The sequence below is a fragment of the Globicephala melas genome, chromosome 3, assembly GCF_963455315.2.
Source record: "Globicephala melas chromosome 3, mGloMel1.2, whole genome shotgun sequence".
Lineage (NCBI taxonomy): Eukaryota > Metazoa > Chordata > Mammalia > Artiodactyla > Delphinidae > Globicephala > Globicephala melas.
The window spans coordinates 20,176,135-20,202,422 of record NC_083316.1 but is presented as its reverse complement, the minus strand read 5'-3'; the positions used below and the strand labels follow the sequence as shown (position 1 = coordinate 20,202,422).

The 26,288-nt window shown below is 34.4% G+C and overlaps 1 protein-coding gene across 2 annotated transcripts in view; it reads left to right on the top strand.

Annotated features, from left to right (window-relative positions):
• Positions 1-26,288, top strand: part of CDH10 (cadherin 10) — a 192,945-nt gene that overhangs the window by 67,683 nt on the left and 98,974 nt on the right. For both annotated transcript variants that reach the window (XM_030856467.2, XM_030856466.2), the window contains exon 2: positions 1,786-2,141. In XM_030856467.2, the coding sequence (XP_030712327.1) occupies positions 1,911-2,141 (231 nt within the window). In that variant the 5' untranslated portion in view covers positions 1,786-1,910. The remainder of the gene's footprint in view (positions 1-1,785; positions 2,142-26,288) is intronic.

Below are 26,288 nucleotides of genomic sequence, written 5' to 3'. Positions count from 1 at the left end.
CTGTCATTTAGTACACTCTGGGGAAATACTGCTTCGCCATTAATCTTATTTCTAAAGCATGTTTGCATTAACCTTAAAATCGTCCTAATAATAAAACAAACACACAAAAAAGTAAACAGATTGCTTAGAAATCTTTGTAAATGAAAGCATAAATATAAATGCTGGAGTACTTAGAATACATTGTCATATTTGAGAAATGAAACTCAATCCTTTTGGTCCTCCAACCACTTTTTTATAGTATTTTATCATATCCTGAAATAAAATTCATAGCTAACAGAAAACAAAACAAAAAAAATACAGAGAAATTTTTAAAATAAAAATATTCTAACAGTAATATAAATAAATAATAAAATGAAAGTAATTATGATTTAAAAATACTATTTTCATGCATAAATGTTTGAGTTTAACTACATAGAGGAGGTAGTGATACTCAGATGTTTGAATCAATTTACAATTCATTCATTCAAACTGTTTAATGAGCATCTACTATGTGCAAGGTTCTGTTATAGACATGTGAAAACAGTAGCAAAGAAAAGAGCAAACTTCCCTTCTTTCATGGGATGATGGTAGGGAGACAGAATATATGCACAATAAATAAATAAAACACATGTAGTGTATTGGGATGTGCAAATTAGGGGAGGTTTCAAGAAAGAACCGAAGGAAGCAGGGGATCTACCTACGTGGATAACTACATGGAAAAGCCTTCCAGGTGGAGGGAAGAAGTAAAGAGGTCCTGGTTGAAGAGAGGAGCGTATGAAGTGTGTTGCAGGCTGAAGAAAGAAGGACACTGGCTGGAAAGGAGTCAATTTTGAGGAGTGGCCTGGGGGGATCGAAGTATAGCATGAAGTCAGAGAAGTGACCAGCTGTCATGAAATGGAATACAGAATTGTAGGTATTTATGAGATGCTAGGTTTAATCAAAGTGAGGCAAGAAGCCATCAGAGTAATCCCATTTTAGTGGGATTACCTCGGATACATTGTTGAGAAGAAATAATTGCAGGTGGAGAGCAGTGAGGAGCCTGGGGCATCATGGAGTTCTAGGTCAGCATAGGGGCAGGGAGGTGGTCAGAAGTGGACACATTGTGCAAATGTATCAAAGGTATAGCTGACAACATGATTAAATTTTTCTATATAATAGTGTAAATTATGTCATATGTTGATTTACTGTAGTAGAGATTTTTTTTTTCTACTCTATGAAGCTCTAGGTGTTCCACAGACCAACCTAAGAGGGGAGAGAGGAGAGGTCTTCAGCTGAAGACACTAAGTTTTTTTGGTTTTGTTTTTGGCTTTACTTTTACCTTTGAGCTGGATTAAATTTGAAGAAACTGTGCTGCTGTTTAAAAATCATTTAAATATCATTACACTGCATGACAGATGCATAGTTCCTGTAGTTTATTAAAATCACTATTTTATTTTCAAAATTTTAATTATGTTAAGTTACTCTGGAAATGTTGACGTGCAAAATTAACTACATATCCACTCTATATAGGGTTTATAATTCCTGAAAACTGGTAAAGTGCCAAAAGAAAAAAAGAAATAATAGCTAAATATGTCCTTTCTTTAGAATTTGTTTGAAAGAAATTATTTACAATTATCTTTTCTTAAATTGTAGACATGTTACTAGGTAAATAATGTTTCCAAACTAATAATTATTTTATGTAAAAGAGGGGAAGCAAATATTTTGGTTACTATTATTAATTAATATTTGTTATGTTAAATATAAAGTGACAGGTAACATTCATAATGTTGTCAACTGACTTTGTTTTATTTGTTTATTTGTTTGAAGCTTTTGGAAACATGTCCAAAACATTGATGAAATGCTGGAAACGAGTTGAAACACAGTAAAATTCAACCCAATAATATAGGACTGCTTTTTCTTCATCCACGTTGGGAATTGTCAAGAAGTGAACTATGACAATATATCAATTTTTGCTACTGTTTCTACTCTGGGTATGCCTGCCACATTTCTGTTCTCCAGAGATAATGTTCAGAAGGACTTCTATGCCCCAGAAAAGAATTTTAGGTGCACGCATACCTAGAAGTGATGGCAAAATTCTGCACCGTCAGAAGCGTGGTTGGATGTGGAATCAATTTTTCTTACTGGAGGAATATACAGGATCTGATTATCAATACGTAGGCAAGGTAAGTCTGTGTTGAAATGGCAAATATTTACATTCCAGTTTTTCATATGTCTTGTAAAGAAAATTTGAAGGTTATCAAGATTGCCATTCTTACAAATTTGATTCTCTAAATATCCCTAAAGCAGTTTTTGTTTATGGAATACAAATTAGAATTTGAAAAACTATGTAATGAATATAGCATTATAAGTGTATGAATTCATTTACTAGAATTAATTCTGCCTACTACCTCATGTATTAAAGAGGTACTAAAAATTGCAATTTCAGAATTTGTAGTTAGAAATCAATGATCAAGAGAAAACTATCTGGCAATCTAGTATTTAAAATAACAATGCATGTATATAATACATATATATATATATATACCTATATATATTTCACATTGCCATTGAATTCAGTGAGGAAGAAAAGATATATTTAAAAGTTGTTTAATATTTTACAGAATGAGAAAACAAATGCATTAAAATATGACCTAAGGTCAAAATAATGCTTACTTATAAGAAAACTTATTCCAGATATGAGCATTACTTATTTTTCTAAAGTCCTACCGTGGGTACATTTAAATAAGGGAAGAATAAATGGGAAGACAAGCAGGAAAAAGTAGTTTACTTGTCGGGATATGATGACATGAGGAGATTTCATGCTATTCAGTTATAAAAGATAGTGAGGAAAATGAGCTTTGGTTAGGACTGGAAGGACAAATACGACATAAAAGTTACAATGGATGCTTTTATACACTAGATTGTATTAATTTCCAGTTTTCTTTCTTGGCACTATCTGAATCTAGTCGAAATTAGGTAATATCTTAAAGAAAAAAATCATTTTAATAGTGTTATTTTTATGGAGAGTTTATGAAACTATATCAAAGAAAAAAGTTAAACACACAAAAGGAAAACAGATATAATCACATGTTCATATATCACATGTCAACAGTACAAAATTATGATAGATCCATGATTGTGTTGGCAACTTTTGCATCAGCCTCAACTTTAATAGCTTCTTTCACATAATTAAAACTGGCTTTTAAAGTTTTTGTCTTCTAAGAAGAACTATTTTTGAGAAAATACATGTTCATTGATTTTTAAAATACTTTGATAGGTTTTTTCATGTTCCAGTTATTTCAGTTTTTTTAAAAAATGTCTGGCAGTATGAGAAAAATAGCATTAAAGGTTAAATGTCATATTGACTGTAAGGTGAAGAAAAAAGCCAGCAACCTAAGCAATTTTACCAGAAAGCATGCAGTAGTGGACTTATCACAGGGTCATCTGATAGAATTCCTGAGCTCAGAGGGTTAAGGTAAATTTTATGGTTGCTGCAATAGGCAACTTTCAGTTTATGAAACCAACCACATGAAAATATAATAACTGAAATCTGAGCCATAGAAACTATAAATAGTTTTATTTGGCTCTTCCTGGACATAGCAATTATTTGTTTATTTGCATAGATTTTCCTTCACCTAGTCCTTAATGAGGATTTAATAAATGTTGGTAAATTGAATTATCATTGCATTATGTACTCTGTTGTGATAATCAAGGTATTTCTATGTACTTTCATTTGTTCTTTCCCCAAAGAATATCAATAACTTGAAATCAAGAACTTTACTTCGTATCTTTCTTGTTTCTAGCTCTTAGAGTAGATTTTAATATTTAGTTGGTTGAATTAACCTGAGTTGTATTGAACTGAATTCCCAGAGTCATCTGGTACCACTTAGCTCTTTGGTAGGGAAAACTAATGTAGAGTTTAAATTACTGTGGGCTATTAAAGCTGGTAAATACTTAAGATACGTGCATCTTGATATGCAACTCAAATTTTATTCTTCCTTACTCTGCTCTATAAAAGTAAGCCAGAAAACTCTTTAATGAGGAGAGGCATAAGGAATTTATGGAATGTGTTCACCATTTTCTTCTATAAGTATGTCCTGAACTACCAGATCAACAGACATATATTAGAGGCTGTAGCTCTGAGTTTACTTCTAATACCCAAAGCATCTGTTTTTTTGCTTGTATTTCAAGTCAATTTTGTATTTCTATCATTTATTCATATCATGACCTGTGAAATAGTTATTTTTAAATTTCCCTTGTCTGTAGTACATATGTGTGTTACTTTTTTTGTGTGTGTGTTACTTTTTTATTAAGTATTTATATTGTATTAATTACTTATACAATTAAAGATCTTATATTAGGGCTTCCCTGGTGGCACAGTGGTTGAGAGTCCGCCTGCCGATGCAGGGGACACGGGTTCGTGCCCCGGTCCAGGAGGATACCACATGCCCCGGAGCGGCTGGGCCCGTGAGCCATGGCCGCTGAGCCTGCGCATCCGGAGCCTGCGCTCCGCAACGGGAGAGGCCGCAGTGGTGAGAGGCCCGCGTACCGCAAAAACAAACAAACAAAAACACAATTAAAAAGATCTTATATTAGAAGTAAACATACAGATTTTTTTAAACATATAGATTTGTATATGCGAAAAGGCAATTATGAGATATAGAATATTTTTATAAACATGCATTTTAACGAATATAATTGTGGGCTAAGATATATTTTCTTCATGAAACAAAAAATTTTAAATTCCCTGGATATTCTTTCCAACATTACTTATAATAAATTTATTACATATTCATCCTTTCAGAAATTCTACTTTCAGTTTTTACTTCATTTAAAGTAGGCATGTGATATTGATGCTGAGAGATTCAATGTCTCTAGGTTAGTTCACAGGTAGGAATAATACATGTCCCAATTACTAGACTTATGGGAAGACACTGATAAACTCTCCATTGTTGTGGAAAACATGGTGGGAGCTCAGAGTAGGAACAATGGAGAGAATTACACTGGTTGAGTGGGGACAAGACTGAAAAGCACATGCATGAAGAGGGGGAAAATTTTTTAAATACCAAACAATTAGCCAATAAATCCTACAAAGAATGGATGGCATATAATTTCTTAGATTAAAAACCCAATACTGCTTGAGGGGTTGAAACAAAGGGAAAATCCCCTTACTTCTCATTGGATTAAAGTAGAGGAAAGCTTAGGAAAAGCATATAACTGCCAATCAGAATACCTATATGTAAACTTCCTTCTGCCACTGTTTTTGCTTTCAGTAGTGAAATCAATTAACTTCTCTTGGCCTTCATTTTCTCATCTATAGTATGATCATGTCAGTCATTTTATATATATATATTTAATGTACTTATATATATAATTTTTATATGATTACATTTTAAATGTGAAGTGTTTGAGCATTTAAAAACCCACTTATATATAAAAATAAAGAATAAGAAGAAGTAAAGAGAGACAGAAAGAGAAAAAGAGAAAGAAAGCTAGTGGCTGAATTGTCACTGCCATGGCTATTATGAAGAAACTAGCTAACCAGCAGTGAACTCAAAGCATTTCTTTGTTCATCTCTCAATGAGCAAAAAAATATTTTCCTCTAAATCATTCAATCAAATGTATTCTAAACCAAAATATATTTGGTGTAAGTTCTTTTTTTTCTTTTCAGTGAGATAATCAGAATATTGACCTTTAAGAAATTTCCTATATAGGACAATGCGTGCTAACCTTTTTTACCTTCCAAAGCAAGAGGTTTAAAACTTAAACTTCAAGTATCTACTTTTGCCCTATGTTGCTTTTATATCTCAACCTTCTATAAACATCTTTAAATTTACCAATTTAAGATTTGAGAAACATTGTGATTATAAGCTATTTTTATTAATGTCCTAATGTAGCTTCTTATCACAGGTTCCCATTGCCTGATTCAGTTGCCTAGATAATTTCAAAATTTTAGGCTTCCAAATATTCAAATAAATAATGACAATAAACTAGATATTCTTGAATTTACTTTTAGCCGTTAACAAACATACAGTTCTAAGTGAATTACTAATTTTATTTACTGTACAAACTTTGCACTTTAATAATTATTCTCAAGTGGAGAAAAACATGTTAAAAATAGATTTTTAATCAAAACCAGAGATTAAGAAAAAACACCAAAAAATTAATAATGTAATTGAACAATGATAAACCTGATTCTGAGCCAGCATAGTAAAATAATTCACTCCAGGAAGTAAAAACATAATAATAATTTTAGTAAATAATCAAGGCAACTGTCTATATCTTCTTGGGATAATGAAAACATGTACCATCTGGAGACATGAAAGAGATTCTTGGGGCCTCCAGGCCATTCAGACCTTATAGTACCTCACTGATATCATCCTTCTCTAAATGCAGAATACATTTGACACATAGATTCTTTTTTTTTTCCCAATGATAGGTTCTTTTTTTAAAAATTGAAGTGTAGTTGATGTATAATGTTGTGTTAGTTTCAGGTGTACAGCAAAGTGATCCAGTTATACATATATATAATACATATATATATTCTTTTTCAGATTCTTTTCCCTTATAGGTTATTACAAAATATTGAGTATAATTCCCTGTGCTATACAGTAGGTCCTCGTTGGTTATCTATTTTATATATAGTAGTGTGTATATGTTAATTCCTAACTCCTAATTTATTCCTCCCCTCCTCCTTTCCCCTTTGGTAACCATAAGTTTTTTTTCAATGTCTGTGAGTCTATTTCTGTTTTGTACATAAGTTAATTTGTATCATGTTTTAGATTCCAGGTATAATCGATATCATATGATATTGTTGTCTGTAAGTCTTTTTGGGTTCTCAGTTGTTTAGCATTCTTGAAAAACAGAAACCACGTTTAATTATTTCTTAATTTCATATCCCTTTTCCTGAAGAGTTAATGGCTTCAAAGAGCTAGAGCAATAATGGTGCTCTCTATTTTAGCAGATTAAGAATACTATAGGTATTTATAGTTCTTCTGTCCTTAGATGATTACTTAAGCTCACCTCTACCAAGGGATACACGGTTCCCCATAGTCTACCATGGCTTTGTCCTCCCATAGTTTATAACCCAATATGAACCTTCATCCCCCTTCCTGAGTAGCCAATAGAAACTTTCTCCCTGTCCCTAACAGGTTTTTCTCTTTGGAACCAACTGCTTTTATTTGAACAAGTATCTTGCTGGTCACTTGACTTTTCAATATTTCAATTCACTATTAAATATTTCATTTTCTGACTCTAACCTGTTCCATGATTGAAAATGATAGAATGAGCCATATATTTTTCTGGTCTGTCTCAACTCTATACCTTTAGTACTGTCTTATTTGCCCTCATGGCCCCTTAATGAGCATGATGAGTTCAAAATACCCTAAATTAATGATTCTAATTGGGGGTTATTTTGCCATCCAGGGGAAATTCATCTATATATGGAGACATTATTTGTTTTCACAACTAGGTAGAGGGGGTTGCTACCGGCCTCAAGTTGGCAGGGACCAGGGATGCTGCTTAATATCCTACAATGTATAGGGCAGAGCTCCAGTCCTAAATGTCAATATGCTGAGACTGAGAAGCCCTGTCCTCAACTTCCTTAGTTTGCCAGAGCCTTTTACATTTCCTCAACAGCTCAGTCTTTATTTTACTTCTTTCTGGGTTCTTGTTTCTGAATATGCTCTCAATTATCATCATGTTTCTTCCCTTTGGAGTTGCTGTAAGAATTTGCTTTCCCTAACTTGGATTTCTCTCAAGACTTACTTTCCTATTCATATTCTGTCTAATCCTTAAAGCATATGTTTGGCTCCAGTCTCTTGGTCATTCTTCTCTGTAGACTTGTGAGCTGCACACACCCACTATGAATAAATGATTTATTCATTCTGTCAACAAATATCTAGAAGACCTGTTACTACTCAGGTACTACTCTGATATTAAGTACTGTGGTGAAAATATAATTTCTCTACTCACAAAATATGTGCCTTTAAGAGAAGGAGAGAATAATATGTAAGGATAACAGGAAGTTATGGGACTCTTTTTGTCTCAGACACAGCACAGATCCCAAAAGCCTCGAACAAAACAGTAGGTGCCAAATATTGCCATGTTTCATTTCTGCAGTACTTGTAAATAGTGGAAATAAAATAGTTTGGGGATTCGTATTACACGAATCTGTATGTTATTAAATGTTGAAACTGGAGAGTCAAGTTCTTATTTATTTATTTATTTATTTCTTCGGAAGAGTTTTTTAATGTGCAATGCTTTATAATGAAGTGATTCTTGGAAATTTCTAGAAGAGATATCTTCCAGAAACTGAAAAAACGTTATTCATGAGAGAGTAACTTGACTTTAAACATTCACAAAGTCTGGCAATACAAACTGTATGCATTTTGCCCTTAATAATGTAGTTACAATCAAGTCAAACCTGGTTGCAACAGGGGAAGGAGTAGTTGGAACTAAGACAGAAGAAGCTGTCCTGACCTCCCCACTGCAGTTTTCCTACAGGGGAAGGAAATCTCAAGTGAACTCATGGAAGAACTTTATGTTTTATTAGAGCTTAGAGAGCTGGGAACACTCTCTGGGACCTTTTAAAAACTGTAATGTTGTTGAGACTAAAAGTTTCCAGGTGACTTTTTTTTAATACAAACATGATGAAGAGAATCTACATAAAACACACACACACACACACACACACACACACACACACACAAACAGATAGACCTGCTTTAGTGGTGAGATGGGAGTAGGAGAGGGCTTGGTATATAGTTATTTTCTATTTGAACCCTATTAATGACAACCATAAAAGGACTGAGCACAAAACAAATTAATACAGTGAGTGATTTTAGTTAGAAAATGTCCTAAAAGAAAACAAATCAGGATGATTTGATAGACATCCACAGAAAGTCCTTTAGATTAAATGATTAATAAAGACCTTCCTGATGAGGAGACATTTGGACTTTTGGGGTGAATATAGACATTATTTCCCTGATAGGTAAAGACCACAACAAAAAAAAGATGATCCTGAATTAGAATTTATGAAGACTTTTTATAGTAATCCTCAAGCAAGAGGTAATTAAAGCATTTTTAAATAGAGGCATGTCCTGCATAACCCTGATAATGTTTTCCAGGGAGACCACCTCTTGGTTTTTAACTCTCAGAATGCATACAATGTCTGTATCTCTCAATGTTTCAGCCAGAGGTTATATTGGAAAAATATGCTCACCTCCTCAAAGTTCACTATAACATTTTAGCAAAGCAGTATTCAGGAAGATCTTAAGTTGCATTCCAGATACACTTGATAGAACATCAGAACCACCCATAAGTGTTTTGAAACTAACAGAGGCTGTAATAAAGAACGTGCATCTAAGATTTTGTAAGCCCTTCGGGAAGCCTTGCTAATTCATGTTAACCTGTAAGTGTTCAAGTAACACTGGTTTAAGCGTTTTCTATACTAATATTATAGCATGTTATTCATATATAGAGATTTTACTATGTTTTAGTTACTTTTTTAGGAAATTAGTTTTGAATTTGGGTTTAATGTGTAAGCATTCTATTTTTTCCAGTTTAAACTAATGGGAAATAGACTTCTTGTTAGCATTTTCAAGCAAAGTGTCAAATATTGAACTCTTTTTAAAAAGATAAATGGAATTAAGTATGGGATACTCATATATAAATAACTACAATCATTATTTTACTTAGAAGTTCTTCCTGGTAGTAGTGATAACATATGTTTACTAAACTCTTCCATGAAGTTATTTACATAACGTGTTGTCACTGTATAACCTTCATGAAACAACAGTACACCCGCACCACCTAAACACATTTACCACACTCACTGCCCTTACTGTACTCTAGTGATTTGTGGGAAGTCCACCCGTCCACTCTTTTTTCACTCTTGAATTAGTAACCCAGAGATGCTGTTTCCATCTTTTCTTTCCCATCATAGTCTTATTTTTGTATATCCCTCTCTTGTACTCACCATTTTATAATCCCCTCCACACAGAAGGCTTCTTCATCTCTTTTTCTTCCTTCTTCAGTTTGTCACACAGCATCTTTTAAAATCTACCTCTCTATGTTATGTCCCTTGAATTTAGTTTTATTGGATTATGTTTTAGATAAGAGATAATTATGAATTTATTTTCTAAAAAGTATTATTTCTGTGGTTTTAGGCCAATTAATTCACATAGAGTAGTAATTGTTGGAAGTAGATGAAAGGACTTTGATGATAATAATTGATAATAATAAAAAAACAACTCAAAGAATTTTTCTATGATGAATAAGCTTTTAAAAACTTTACCTATTATTTAAAAATATTAAAGTTCAAAAATACTAAATCTACAATTTAACCCATCATTTTTCAAATATAGAACTTTTAAGAAATACAGTCATCTCTGAATGAAGATTATGTGAAAATTGAGCCAGACTTTTAGGTAAAGCTTGAGAGAAATCTCTGTAGATGAAAAATGTATTGAAATGTCATAAAAATTTGCTCTGCAAAAAGTATCTTAATATAATTTATCAGTAACAGGTGAGTGTGTAATGACCATGAAGCATGGGAAATTATTATTATGGTATTATGTATTTCTACCAAAGACCTCTTATTTTCTTTCTTGGAGACAATATACAATTATATATTCAATTAAATTTTGTCCCCTTTGTACTAAAGAATAATGTTCTTTTCAGTAAAGAAAATGAAAGTGGATGTATGTTATTATGTTTGCTCATCAATGTCTCATACTTAGAATATGCTCAAATATTCAAATTCTCAGTTGCTTCTTATGAAAGCATGAATAGAAAAGAAGGGAGCACTTCAATAAATTTTCTGAAGTGAATTATTAAATATTCACATAATGTAGTTAAATTTCTACTTTTGTTTTATCAAAGAATATTATTTAATCTTATTTTTTTATTATTATCATTATTGTTGTTGGTGGTATTATTATTGTGTTGCTAATTGGGTAACTGCATTCCATGGTTCCTGGTAATTGTAAATAAAAGTTAAAATAAAGAAAACATAAAAGTTGCCAGGAAAATGGACTAAGTTTAGAGAAGGGAACAGTGATTTTGTTGGGATATAATATACAAACCTTTGGTTCTCTCCTTAGAACTCTAATCAACAAGACAAAAAGCATTTTATGCAAATTTCAGACTCTCTTTAGTAAAATTCTTTTACTAACCTCACTTTTAAAGCTATACTTTAAGCATTTATAGATTACATAAAACTATTAAATTTAGAATTTTAAATGAAGGTCTTAAATCTCAGCCCAGGATTAAAATTGTTTTACCAAGTAGGAAATTGAGCTGTAAGAATGTGTACTATTATAGCCTTTTATCTAAAGGAACATTTCCTATTTTGGGTGATGTTTAGCTTAAATTTCATTAGTGAACTCCTCAGTTCAGTGTTGTGTCTTCCAAATACCACCCAAAACTCCAAGACCACTGAATTTTTCAATTTTCCTTGATACCAATTCTGTCAGTATATACAAACCATCAAAAGCTTAGCACCGGGCTTCCCTGGTGGCACAGTGGTTGAGAGTCTGCCTGCCGATGCAGGGGACACGGGTTCGTGCCCCGGTCCGGGAAGATCCCACATGCCGCGGAGCGGCTGGGCTCGTGAGCCATGGCCGCTGAGCCTGCGCGTCCGGAGCCTGTGCTCCGCAACGGGAGAGGCCACAACAGTGAGAAGCCCGCGTAACGCAAGAAAAAAAAAAAAAAAAGATTAGCACCAAATCTAGTTTGCATGTGTTGGGTTATCCTGAGTCCAGCAGAGCAGAGGGATAGAGTTGTGAATCATGAACTAACTGAATACATGCATTCCTAAGAGCTGAGCTTCCAAAAGGAGACAACAAAGAGATAAAGCAAAGGTCAAGGACATAATTGTAAGTCAAATAACATAAAGGCAGAGATAGAGCACATCCAAGAAGAAGTAGAAAGGGGCGGGCAAGAGAGGCAAGACTAGGACTATTATAGAGGCCAAAGGAGAACAAAATTCCAAAGAATCGATGACTAATCCTGTTGAGTGATGCAAAGTCATCAAGAAGAAAGTTGTAGCAATTTAGAGATCAGTGTGGACCAAGGAGACAGCCGTTGCAATAATCTGACGTAAATGGGAGTCAGATGGCTTTGGTTTAGCCCAGAAGGAAGCAACACATCAGTTTCTCATAGGCATGTTATCAATAAGATAAAATAAGTAGGAGTGAGAGAGAGTTTGAAATGATGAAAAGCTGGAGATGGGACGTTATTATATAGACAGAAAGAGAGGATGTGAATGTGTGCAACAGGTGAGCTCACTCTTGGTTAAAATTAAAAATTTGTCTATTAAGCTGACAGCCAGCATCATACGTAATTACTAAACAAAGAGAGTATTCCCATTTAAATCACCAACAGGAGTGAAATAAGTTTAAAAAAAACCACTTTGCTCACTACTAATATTTAACATACTTCTGGAAGCAAAATAACAGTGTAAAAACTATCACATATGGTTATATTTTTGATGTGAGAATTAAATGAAAAATAATATAAAATATTTTGAAACATCCTGACATATCCTGATAATGATGCCTCTACAATGTATTTTATTTATTATTACTTAATAGTCCAACAACCGTTTTTTATTGTTTCTTATTTACAAGTAAGGAAAATATGTTCTTCTTGTCTAAATTAGGTGTCTAAGGGCACCAATCAAGTAACTTGTAGAGATGGGATTCTAGCCCAGAAATTATGACTCCAGAGTATATACTAACCATCATTACCCCTCATTGCACCATTAATAGTAATATTCTTATTTTATCAATATTATGTGTTGCTTCACCAGAAGCAATTATATTCTTATTTAAGCAGTACAATGATGGATAGTTAGCTGACTTTCTTTTCTGAATGATATCAGTACAAAACTAAAATTGTGTAGGTAACAGGAATATTTCTGCTACTTCATAGAGAAGTCAAATTTATTTTTTTAGTTGTTATGTGTTTATTATTTAATTTATATGTGGAATTGATAATGCATGCACTTTGAATAAATTTTAAAAGGCAAAATAAGGTGTATAGTTAAAACTAAGACTCCCAGCAGGATCCTCAGTCATCCAGAGTTCTCCTAAGAAACAGCTGCATTTACCAGTTCTGTTTTGTTTTTGTTTTGTTTTGCATTTTTGTACGTATTCCAAGAGACATTATAGAACTATTTAATAAGTATTTATGATTTTGTTTTTACATAAATGGTGGTGTACTTTATACCATGTTATAAAACATGGTTGGTTTGTTTTTAGTTAAAAATGTAACTTGAGGACATATTCCATTTCAGGACATAAAGATATCCTTCATTAAAAAAAAATAATAGCTGCATAGTATTCTTTCCAGTGGATGTATCATAATTTGTTTTACCATTTTTCTTTTGAAGAAACTTTAGTCATTTAAAAAAATATTAATATAATAATATGACATGTTATTTCACAGAGTGCTGGTATACCTTTAGGAATATGACTAGAAGTGAAATGCTGAAGCAAAGTTTGGAAATTTTAAACTTTCATAGGTATTGCTAAATTGCTCTCCACTGATGCAGTTTGAATTTATCATGCCAACAGCAAGGTATGAAAGTTAAATATTTCTCCACCATTGTATCCAATCTCTGTATTATCATCATTTTTAATAGCTTTTCAATCTTGTAAATGAAAACATATTTCTCTTATTTTAAGTGAGAATGAGCATTTCTTCATGTATTTAAAACATTTCGCATTTCTTTTTTTTTTTTTTTTTGCGGTACGCGGGCTTCTCACTCTTGTGGCCTCTCCCGTTGCGGAACACAGGCTCCGAACGCGCAGGCTCAGCGGCCATGGCTCACGGGCCCAGCCGTTACGCGGTATGTGGGATCCTCCCGGACCGGGGCACGAACCCGCGTCCCCTGCATCGGCAGGCGGACTCTCAACCACTGCGCCACCAGGGAAGCCCTTGCATTTCTTTAAATGAGTGTTTATATCCTTCACCAATTTTTCTGTTAATAATCTTGTTTTTTTCTTTTGATCCATAAGTTCTCCTTATTAATTGAGCTTTAATTCTTTTTTTTTCATTTTCAAATGTAATACATGCTGAAAGTTGAATAAAACACACATATAAACTTTAATGAATAAGTATAAATCAAATCAGGTGACCTCAACCCAGGCGAAGAAATGGAAAACTCATGGCCCCTAAGAAACTCTCTGTGTGGGTCTGTTAGTAACAACATCATTTCTCCTTTCTAAAGGTGGCAATAAGATTCATTTGGGGTTAATAATGCCTTTCTTTATAGTTTGAGCATCTATGTAGCCACTCATAAACAACACGCTGGAGTTTTAAATGTTTCTGAAATTGAGTGTAATCACAGTTCATATATTCTTTTGTGTCTTTCTCCTTTCGCTCAAATAGTTTTATGAAATTAAACCATATTTTTGTGCAGAGGATCTCTTTATGTGAATGTGTTTGGATTTAGTTATACATTCTATCAATAATGGAGATACAATGTTGCCCCTTCCCCTTACTTTGGCTTTACTAACAATGCTTCTGTGAACATTTCTGTACATGCACCCTGATACCTATGGACATCGAATAGCTTCAGAGTATATAATTAGGAATAAAATTGCTGATCTCTAGTGTGTGCCTAGCTTCAATTTTTCCAAATACTGCCATTTTAGTTTCCTATGTTTTAACCAATACCTACTCCCACTGGCAGTATATGAGAATTTCTTCTGTTCTACAAAGAGACCCAGGGCTTCCCTGGTGGTGCAGTGGTTGAGAGTCTGCCTGCCGATGCAGGGGACACGGGTTCGTGCCCCGGTCCGGGAAGATCCCACATGCCGCGGAGCGGCTGGGCCTGTGAGCCATGGCCGCTGAGCCTGCGCGTCCGGAGCCTGTGCTCCGCAACGGGAGAGGCCACAACAGTAAGAGGCCCACGTACCACACACACAAAAAAAACAACAAAGAGACTCAAGCTTGATATTTTTAGAATTTTTTTTCAAAACTGGTGATTTAATTTGTATTTTCCTAAATAACAATGAACTTTCATTACTGTGAACAAGTTTTTCAAGTGTTTTATCAACTGTTTCTTCAGGTCATCTATTTTTTGCTTGTTGATTGCTTCATTCCCAAATCCATAACAGGTGTGGAGCACCAATTATTTTTCAGGCACTCTCTAGGTGACCAGGTCACACCCCTTAGTAAAAGACAACACACCCTGTGTCACAAAGCTCACAGTTTTAGTGGGAAATGCAAAAAATTAAACATAAACATAATAAATATATTACTCTTATGGTATCTTATGGTATGTTAGATGATGAAGGTTAGTATCAGAAAAGAAGAGAGAAAGCAAGGTAAGGAATATTGAGGAATAGAGCAGATCAGGTGGTGGTAGTCAGTACTTTCTTACTGAGAAGGTGATATTTAGGCAAAGGATTTGGAGGAAGTGAAAGGGATAACTAAGCAGCTGTTAGAGGAATATTTTTTGCATCAGGAAGAAATAGTTACTGCAAATGCTCTAAATCAGGAAATTCCTCATGAATATTCAAGAAAGGGCAGGGAGGTACATGTGCCTAGAGCAAAGGGGGCAAGGGACAGGTGGTAGAAGGGAGGGGCAGAAAGATAACAGGATCCCCAGATCCTACAAAGTGTGGTAGACAAAATAATTGCCCCAAAGATATCCACATCCTAATTCTCAGAATTCATTATATGTTATTTTCAATAGCAAGAAGAGACTATTGCAGCTGTAATTAAATTGAGGATCTTGAGATGGGGGAGATTATACCCTGGATTTCCTATGCAATCCCCATTTGATCACACGGGTCCCTATAGGAGTGAGGCAAGAGGGTTAAAGTCAGAAAAAAAGAGATGTCACAATGCAACCAGAGGTTAGAGTAACAAGCTTTGAAGATGGAAGAAAGAAACAGGAACCAAGGAATGCAGACATCCTCTGGAAGCTGGAAACAGCAAAGAAACAGTCTCATCTGAAGCCTCCAGAAGTAGCAGAGCCCTGCCAACACCTTGTATGTAGACTTCTGACCTCCAGAACTACAAGAGAATAAACTTGTGGTGTTCTGTCACTAAGCTGGTCATAATTTTTACAGTAGCAATAGGAAACTAATACACAAGACATTGGATTTTGACTTTTACTCTAAGATGGAAGATATTGTAGACTTTTTAGCAGAAGGCTGACGTTATATGAAATAAGTTTTAAAAATATCAGTCTGACTTCTGGCTTTAAAGTTGGTACAATAGAAATCTATGTAGTATTCATGCATGGATGTTAGGAAGCATTGTTACAGATGACTCAAAACATTTTGGTCTGAGCAACTGAAAAATTGATTCTTTTTATTTAGAGAGCATTAGGAGTAAGAGCTCGAGTTCGTCTTCAGATGTATTAAGATAAAGGGAGTTTTGAGATTGTATTGGTTTGGCCAAAAAGTTCGTTCAGGCTTTTCCTTTAAGGTGTTACGGACACCCGAAGGAACTTTTTGGCCAGCCCAGATACAAGTTCAGGAAAACTAATATGGGACCTCTTAGAAGCCATCAGCATATAGCTGGTATTTAAAGTCATGGGACTGTTAGATATTAAGAATGTGAATGTAGTGAGAAGTGGAAATAGGGCTGTATTTAGAAGCAAACTCACATTCAGACATGTGTGAGGTGGCAGATTATATGGGAGGAAAGAAGAAAAACCAACATATACAACTGAGAATGGGTATTCCTTGAACTGCAAGGGAACCTAAGAGCTGGAGGTGTCTTAGAAGACAGGTGAAGAAAATGTTTGGAGAACAGAGTGTGTTAACTGAGTCAAAACTGCTAAGTCAAGGAGGTAGAGAGTTCTGATTTGACCACTGACTTTAGTTTCATGGAGATTCTAGGTGAATTTGGTGTTTATGGTTTCAGTGCTGTGGTGGGCTCAGAATTCTTATTGCAGTGCATTTCAGAGGGAATGGAGAGAGAGAAATTGGAGCAAGTACACACAGGCAGCATTAGAGTCTTGCTGCAAAGGAAGCAGATGTTTGTAGCACTCTCTGATGGGGGGAGTGTGAGCGGGATCAAGAAAAACAAACTTTTTTTTTTTACTTGTCTTTCTGCATTGATTAAAAACTCCAATAGAATATTGAATAGATGACATGAGAGGGATCTCTTTATTTTTTTCTTAGTTTTTTTAAATGATCGACATTTTATCATTAATTGTGAAGTTTCTTAAGTTTGTTTTTAAAGGTATTTTTATCAGACTAAGGGATTTCCTTTTAATCCTATTGTTTTATGTTTTTTAATCATAAGTGAATATGAAATATTGTCAAATATATGTATGCGTATAATGAACTGTTTATTTTCCCTTCAATATGTTAATCCAAGCAATTACCTTAAATGATTTTTCCTATTTGAACTAAACTTGCAGATTTTGGAAGAGTTCACCTTGGTAATGATATAAAACTTTACATTATCATATTCCACTTGCTCTTTCTTTGCTTACAATTTCTACTTTTATAAAATCATTCATTTTCATACAAGATATCACTCAGTAAAATTACTTTTTAAACTCTTTTAACTGTTTTATTGTATTTAGACATCAAAGTTATGATAGTCAAATAAAATGAGATAGGAAATATTACCACTTTTTCTATTACTTTATATAATTTGTGTGTGTAATTGAATTAATGCTTTCACGAATGTTGTCTAGAATTCATTAAAAATACCTTCTGATACAATAGTTTTATTATAGGGAAACGTGGGCTATTAACTTATTTTCTTTAATGGTTATAGGGCTACTCAGGTTCTCTTTCCTTCTTGACTTAGTTTTTGTAAATTGTATTTTTGGCATCTGTTAAATATTTTTTGAAATAAGCTCGTGGGCTAAATTCAGAAGGCTTCTTAGCTCATGGTCTAAAGAGAATTTGTATATGTTTTTAAGACTGGATTTAAGAAAAAAAGGAAAAAGAGGAAGAATATGGTGCAGAGGCTGTTTGTGGCCCTCAATGTTAAAATATTTACTTTCTGCCTTTTACACGCATAAGAAAAGTACGGTGAGCCTGTGTTTGTGGTTTCTTTAGGAGTAACAGTACAGAGAGTCCTCTTTTCGTGGGTTCATATGGGACCATAAAAATGTCTTTGCATGCTGAAACCGTGCCACATCATCTTAATAATCATTGGGGAAAATTAAAACTGTTCTGTTACCTTAGAATTTTTTTTTTGTCAAAGCTCCAAAACCCTTCTAATTCTTGCTATTAGTTTACAGGAAATAAAAAAGGTAAAACTAATATTATTGAGTGTGCTGTAATTTAAAAGATTAGAAATATTGATAATTAAATCATTTATTTTATAAAAATAGATTACAGTAGTTTGATTCGCGCTTACTTTCTTTTCATCATATACATGATTTTTTTAATGCTTCGTCAAGTTCTCCTACTCCTTTATAAGTTTGTTGCTGTGAAATATCTTTTTAAGAGTTCCCTTAATCTATAACGTTACCTGGATGCTGGTTTGTAAAAGTATCACAGAATATTTTAGTGCTGTTTTCCTCCAACATGACTTATACTGTCATTGTCTTTTATGTTCCTTGTTTGTTCAGATTCGTTCACACATTTTACATTTTCTTCACTATTCCTTCTTACATATCAACTTTCAATTAGAGATCATTTGCCTTTGTTATGAAATAAGTATATTCATTAGTATATATGCTGGTGATGATATCTTCAGCTTTGTTTATCTGAGGATATTTTTGGCTTTGTGTTAAAAAGTTAATTTTTGTGGGTATAGAATGTGAGAGTGACAGCCACGTCAAGGAACATTTTTCTGTCCCCTGGATTATGAATGGATTGTTGTTACTGAGAAATCAGCTGACAATCTGCTTCTCCTTTGAAGATATTTAGCTCCTTTTTGTCTGACTGCTTTCAAGTTTTATCTTGAATCTAGGGTTCTCTGGTTTACTTGCAGATTGTTAATCTGGCTCAAAATCTTGGCGAGGGCCAGCTTCTTACTGGCGAGGGCCAGTTATTTTTTCTTTACCTTTAATTACTTATGTATTTTCTTTCCTTTATTCCTCTAGTTTTGCTTACGGTAAGGTAATTTTCTCTCCAGTTCCATAGCATGAGCAACTTGTTTTAACTGTTTAATGTTTGAATGTTGAGTCTACATCTTTGGCCTTGATATGTGTACCTCTTACCCAAGAAGTGCAACAAAGCTGAAAAGCAAGTTTTCTCCTATAAACATATTCTCATAGAAAACGCAGCTTTACGATCTGCTGTTCTACGTACTGACCTAGGTGTTTAATTCCTGTTACATTTTGTTCTGACATCTTGTCTTCATTACTTTAAAGGAGCTGTTGTTTATATTCTCTCCAGCATTTTCAATTGTTTTGAACGTAAGTTTTTCCAAATAACTTCTCTACCGTGTCTGGAAATGGAGTCTCTTCCTATGAGTTTTATTATGAGTTGCAAATATATTTTCCCTAGTATATGTTGTATTTTACCATTTGAGTATGTATCTGTAAACAGATTATTCGATTATTTGTATGAAGTTAAATTATTTATTTCTTTTTGTCTTCTAAGTTGTTTCCCTCATTGTTCTGATCTCTTCTTGGAAACAACTTCTTTCATTCTCTTATTTTCTCTCTAAATCATTTTATTCCACAACCAAATAATTTAGTGTTTGTTTCCTTCAAACAAAGATATTCTCCTATATAACCACAACACACCATCAAAATCAGGAAATTAACATTGATGAATTATAAACATCTACCTCAGACCCCATTCAAATTTTGCCACTTATCCCAATATCATCCTTTACAGAAAAGCAAGGCAGTTCACAATCATACATTGCATTTAGTTGTCATGCCTCTGGTTTCTTTCTGTCTTCTGATAAAGTTCTCAATATTTCTTTGATTTCATGATCCTGACACTTCTGAAGATTACAGGCTGCTTGTCTTCTGAAATGTTCCTCAATTTGTGTGTGTCTGATGATTCCTCATGATTAGATTTGGGTTATGAATCTTCAGCAGGAAATCACACAAGTGATGCTGTTCTTATTGCATCCTATCGGGGGTGGAAGACTTCAATTTGTGCCATTACTGGTAATCACTATTATTATTGGATTAAAATGGCATCTTCTGTAAAATTATTCTCATAACTTTTTCTCTTTTTGTTTAAAATTGCTTTTTAAGACTTTGTTCAGAGCAGTTTTAAGTTAACAGAAAGATGGAGAGGAAGGTACAGATATTTTTCATATATCCCTTGCCTTTACACACGCATACTCTCCCCGTTATCAAGATCCCCCACCAGAGTGGTGCATTTGTTATAAGTGATGAACCTACAATGATACATCATAATCACTCAAAGTCCATAGTTTACTTTACAGTTCACTGTACATGTTGTGCATGCTATGTGTTTGGGCAAAGTATAATAACATGTATCATTATGATGGAATCATAGGGACTATTTCACTGACATAAACTTCTTCTGTACTCTACCTATTCATCCCTCCCCATCCCCTAACCCTGACAGCCAATAATCTTTTACTGTTTCCATAGTTTTGTCTTTTCCAGAATGTCATATAGTTGGAATCACACAGTATGTAGCTTTTCAAGTTGGTTTACTTCATTTAGTAATATGCATTTAAGGTTATTCTGTGTGTTTTCATGGCTTCATAGCTCTTTTTTTTTTTTTTAGTGCTGAATGATATTTCATTGTCTGGATGTACCACAGTTTTATCCATTCACCTACTGAAGGATATCTTGGTTGCTTCTCAGTTTTGACAATTATAGGAGAAAGCCTTTGTAAACATCCATGTCCAGGTATTTTGTAAACATGTTTTCAACTCATTTCATTAAATACCCAGGAGCGCTATTGCTGGATCGTAATGGTGAGAGTCTTTTGTAAGAAACCAACAAATTCCCTTCCAGGGCTTCCCTGGTGGCGCAGTGGTTGAGAGTCCACCTGCCGATGCAGGGGACACGGGTTCGTGACCCGGTCCAGGAAGATCCCACATGTCGCGGAGCGGCTGGGCCCGTGAGCCATGGCTGCTGAGCCTGCGCGTCCGGAGCCTGTGCTCCGCAACGGGAGAGGCCACAACAGTGAGAAGCCCGCGTACCGCTATACTATTTTGCATTCCCATGAGCAATATATGAGAGTTCCTGTTTTTCCACATCCTCACAAAAAATTGGGAATTGTCAGTGGCCTAGATTTTGGCTATTCTAATAGGTGTGTAGTGATATCTCATTGTCATTTAAATTTGCATTTTCCCGATGACATATGATGTGGGACTCTTTTCATATGTTTCATATGTTGCCATCTGTATATCTTCTTTGATGAGGTATCTCTTAAGGTTTTTGACCTATTTTATAATTAAGGTTTTTGCTTTTCTATTTTTGATTTTTAAGTGTTCTTTGTGTATTTTGGATAATAGTCCTTTATTATAGAAGTATCATTTTTCCAAATATTTTCTTCTGGTCTGTGGCCTGGCTTTTCATTCAATTGTCATTGTCTTTCACAGAGCAGAAGTTTTTAATTTTGATGGAGTCCAGCTTGTCAATTATTTATTTCATACATGTGCCTTTGGTATTGTATCTAAAACGGTATCACCGTATCCAAGGTCATCTAGGTTTTCTCCTATGCTAATTTCTAGGAGATTTATGGTTTTGCATTTTGCAATGAAGTCTGTGATCCATTTTGAGTTTGTTTCTGTGAAGGATATCATTTTGTGTCTGGATTGATTTTTGCATGTGGATATCCAGTTATTCCAGCACCATTTAATGTAATGACTGTCTTAGCTCCATTGTATTGCCTTTGCTCCTTGTCAATGACCAGTTAAATATATAAACATAAGTCTATTTGTGGGCTCTTTATTCTGCTCCATTGATCTGTCTAATCTTTCTCCAACGCCACCCTGTCCTGATTACTGTAACTTTATAATGTCATGAAGTTGGGTAGTATCAGTCCTCCAATCTCATTCTTCTCCTTCAATTTTGTTTTGGCTATTCTAAGTCTTTTGCCCCTCTATATAACTATTAGAATCAATCTGTCATTATCCACAAAATAACTTGCTGAGATTTTAATTGGGATTGCACTGAATCTATAGGTCAAGTTGGGGAGAACTGACATCTTGACAATATTGACCGTTTCTATTCATGGGCATAGAATTTCTCTTCGCTTATTTAGTTCTTATTTGATTTCATTCTTCAGAATTTTGTAGTTTTCCTTATATAGATCTTGTACATCCTTTCTAGATTTATACATAGGTATTTCATTTTGGGGGGGTCCTATATAATGATATTGTGTTCTTTCAGATTTTACTTGTTCATTGCTTGTATATAGGAAAATGCTTGACTTCTGTATATTAACCATGTATCCTGCAACCTTGCCATAATCACTTATAAGTTCCAAGAGGTTTTTTGTTGATTCTTTCAGATTTTCTACATAGATGGTCATGTCATCTGTGAACAAGGCTGTTTTATTTCTTCTTTCTCAATATGTATACCTTTTATTTCCTTCTCTTGTCCTATTGCACTAGCTAAAACTTCCAGTATCATGTTGAAAAGCAGTGGTGAGAGAGTTATCCTCTCATTGTACCTGATCCTAGTAGGAAGGCTTCAAATTTCTCACCTTTAAGTATGATGTAAGCTGTAGGTTTTTGGGTTTGTTTTTTTTTTGCGGTACGCAGGCCTCTCACTGTTGTGGCCTCTCCCGTTGCGGAGCACAGGCTCCGGACGCGCAGGCTCAGCGGCCATGGCTCACGAGCCCAGCCGCTCCGCGACATGTGGGATCTTCCTGGACCGGGGCACGAACCCGTGTCCCCTGCATCAGCAGGCGGACTCTCAACCACTGCGCCACCAGGGAAGCCCAGCTGTAGGTTTTTTGTAGATATTCGTTATCAAGTTGAAGTTCCCCTCTGTTCTTTGTGTACTTAAAATTTTTAACATGAATGGGTGCTGGATTTTGTCAAGTGTTTGTGCATCTATTGATATGATCATGTGATTTTTCTTTTTCAGCCTATTCTCTCTAAATCTTTTTGGCTCTATCTTTCTAACTCATTTTGCTTGCTCTTCTGGGTCTAGTCTTCTCTTTTATCTACTATGTTTATAACAAGTTCTACTTTCTCTTTTGTTGTTTCCAATTTTGCCTTTCTGTTCGTTTCATTTTACTCTCCTCACTCCCCCCCCCATTAATCCTGTCTGTTTATATTTTAATCCCTTCCTCTGTTATTAGATTATCTTATATCAACCCTTAGGTCAATATTTGGACACATCGTATGAAACCCATTTTCTTGTTATTTTTTTTAACAGTTCATGCTGTTATCCTGCATGTCGTGCTCATCATTCTTATGTGGTTTAAAACAACTTACTACATAGATCATTATCTGTATGGTATTTTGGAGTTCCATAAAAATTGTTTTACACTGTAAAAGAAAACAGTTCATGTCTGTTTCATCATAATTTCCTGATAACCACATTTTGTATTGATCTATTGATCCTATTCTTTTGCTCTTTTTTTCTTATTCTAGTACAATTATACAAATTCCAATCTGGTCCCTTTTTAGTAATTATTGAACACAATGTTTGCCCTAGTCCAGTTATTTACAGGTAATATGTGAAGCAGAGGTAAGAGTGCAAGACAGGAATTCTCTGTATACGTGAATATGATGTGAGCTAAATGTGAATGTGGTGTGAATAAGAGGCAAGGCTTTCATTTGTTTGATTTTATACTTCTTTGCAGCCAGCTCAAATTAGTGGCTCTTGGACTTTTCAAAATATAAATTTTTTTCTCTTTCAGTCTTATGCTAACATAGTTTCCTGCAAATATGACTTTCCTGTTTGATTCATTTTACCTGCCATTTCTGTGCCAAAACTGATCCCCTTTACTCCTGTCATCAGCCCACATAACCATTACCTTTTTTCTAAATAAAATGGTCTTGATTTTTTTCTTGCCATGTAATATTAAATATTTTGTCAAATTCAACTCTGCTAAAGTTGTCTTAGATACTCAGCTCCATGTATTCTTTCTTAGTGTCTTTTCTTTCTGCCTTTAAAAATTCACTGCATATAGGTAAGTTTAGGGAGTTCCTTAGTTTCTTCAAGGATAAGGCAAGCATATTTTCTTATTGATCTCCTAAATTATTTTATGTGTTTTAAAGAAGAGGAAGAGGGAAATCTCTACATAGTGTTATTTTTAAACTAGAAGTTGTAACGGAAGTTTCCAAAGCTCCCTTCTGGATGCCCAGAGGATAGATAATTTTATTCTTCTAACTCCATCTCTTGGGTTTCTCAGGTCCTTTTAAGCTCTTAATTAATTTTAATTTCTAGCCCAGGCACAGCACTAGGACAATATTGACTTCCCCAAAGTCATCCAGACAACACGTTTTTTGTTTGCTTTGTTTTGTTTTTCCTGAAGACTAGTTTAGTAAAAATATCATGGAGCTTTGAATCAGAAAAGCTTTACATAAATTTAAGTCCACGCTTGCCTGGATTTATGATTTGTGTTAGTGTTTTCATTTTTAAACCAGACATAACAGTAGTAGTGTGCTGAAGCTAGTTCGTGCCTGCTTGCAAGAGCCCATTTAAAATTTTTCAGGGTGTTCCCATGTCAGTTAATGCCATGGTGGTAGTTTTAAATTGAGTATGGTGTGGTATTTACACCACAGAAATTGTCAGACAGTACAAATCAGGCCTCCTTCCCCTGGAGAGTTAGTTGTTAAAGTTTTGCCAGTTTACCACTGTACAGTAGCATTCTTTTCATGAAGGTATTGCTAGAATTGAATATAATAATTTATTATTATTATTATTATTATTATTATTGAATATAATAATTTATAATAAACTACATTAAGTATGTTTTCTGGCATATTGTAAATACTCAATAAACGTTATTGATTTCTTTCTTGCTTGCTAACCAGTGTCTTAACTTCAGTTCTCATGGATCTCATGGAATTTCTTCTTAATTTTTTCATCTTATACTGACCTTGACTCAGAACTGAATAATAATGCTTTCCTGGCCTCTGACTTAAATTAATTTATTTTTCTGTCATATCATTCTTCACTCATTCTTTTCTCTGAGGCATTTTCTTACTGCTGACCCCTGTGACCTTTAGCATTAATTAATCTCTTCTTAGTTTAATTGAAGCTGTTCCTTTTATTACTTACATCTTTTTTTTTTTTTTTGGTCCAACTTCCTAAAATCTTTCCCTGTGTCTCTACAACTTCAAGGTTCATCATGAATCTCACTATTAAAATGTGCTGAAGCATATAAATTATTAATGTATTTACCCTTCATATACAACCTACAACTGACCACTGAGATGCTGATTATGATGAGCGCCACAATAAAGTGAGATAAGATTGGTTCTCCTCCAAAACTCTTAAATTGGATCTTTACTGATGCAGAATTCCATTTTGGGTAATTTGCAACTTCTAAGAGAAGGAAGGAGCCAATGGACACTGTTTCTCTTCTTTCTTTTAGAATAAACTTTGGAAAAAGGCTGTGTCAGGAACAAATCTTTATTAAAATAGGTAAGAAGCCAGTAGGACTTCAAAATCAGCAGCTACTAATAAATTCTTAATCTCACACTATAGCGAGTTTGGTCAGATCATAACTTCCTTTGGAAAAATCAACACTATTTCAAAGCATTCACAAAAGTAGACTTTTTCCTTATTGGTAACATTTAAATGGTTCCAAAGCAAATTTGATTAAAAATATGGAGCACAAGCGTACCACAAGCATATATTTTGTAGATATTCTGTAGCAATAGTTTTTAAATTTTGGATCTGATTAGATAAAAATGCAGACAGCATTGTACTAGTATAAATTTCAGCAGTGTATATTTTGGGTGTTGCACGATGTAGCCTTTCACAACACATATAAGGAGTTTTTTTTGGCATAAACACCTGTGGAAGGGAGATGTGAGAATTTGGATTGAATGAAGAGAGAGTTAGTCAGTGATGCAGACCCAATGGCCTCAGCCCACCTCATGGGGTCTCTGGAGTGTAAATATTCCATCAGAATCTTCCTTCATTACATTGAAATGGCTAACCCCTTACACCTCTACCTCCATCAGATTCTGGATGTGAGCTTCCCTCAGAAATGGTGACTTTCGGTGAGACAGCTCTCTGGAGTTGAGACAATCTGTGAAGGGGTTTCACACAACTGGAGCAACATTCTGTTCTTCAAGGCAGAACTGGGGCTAACAACTCTACCCAAACCACAAATAAATATTTTTAGCCTTGTTGTTTTCAATGAAAACAAAATTTATACAAAGATTTTTATCACTGTTAAAAACATAGCAAAATTTTCTATAATTTAATATCTCTAAGAAAATAACGGATTCACCATGCAACAAAAAATTGGATCATT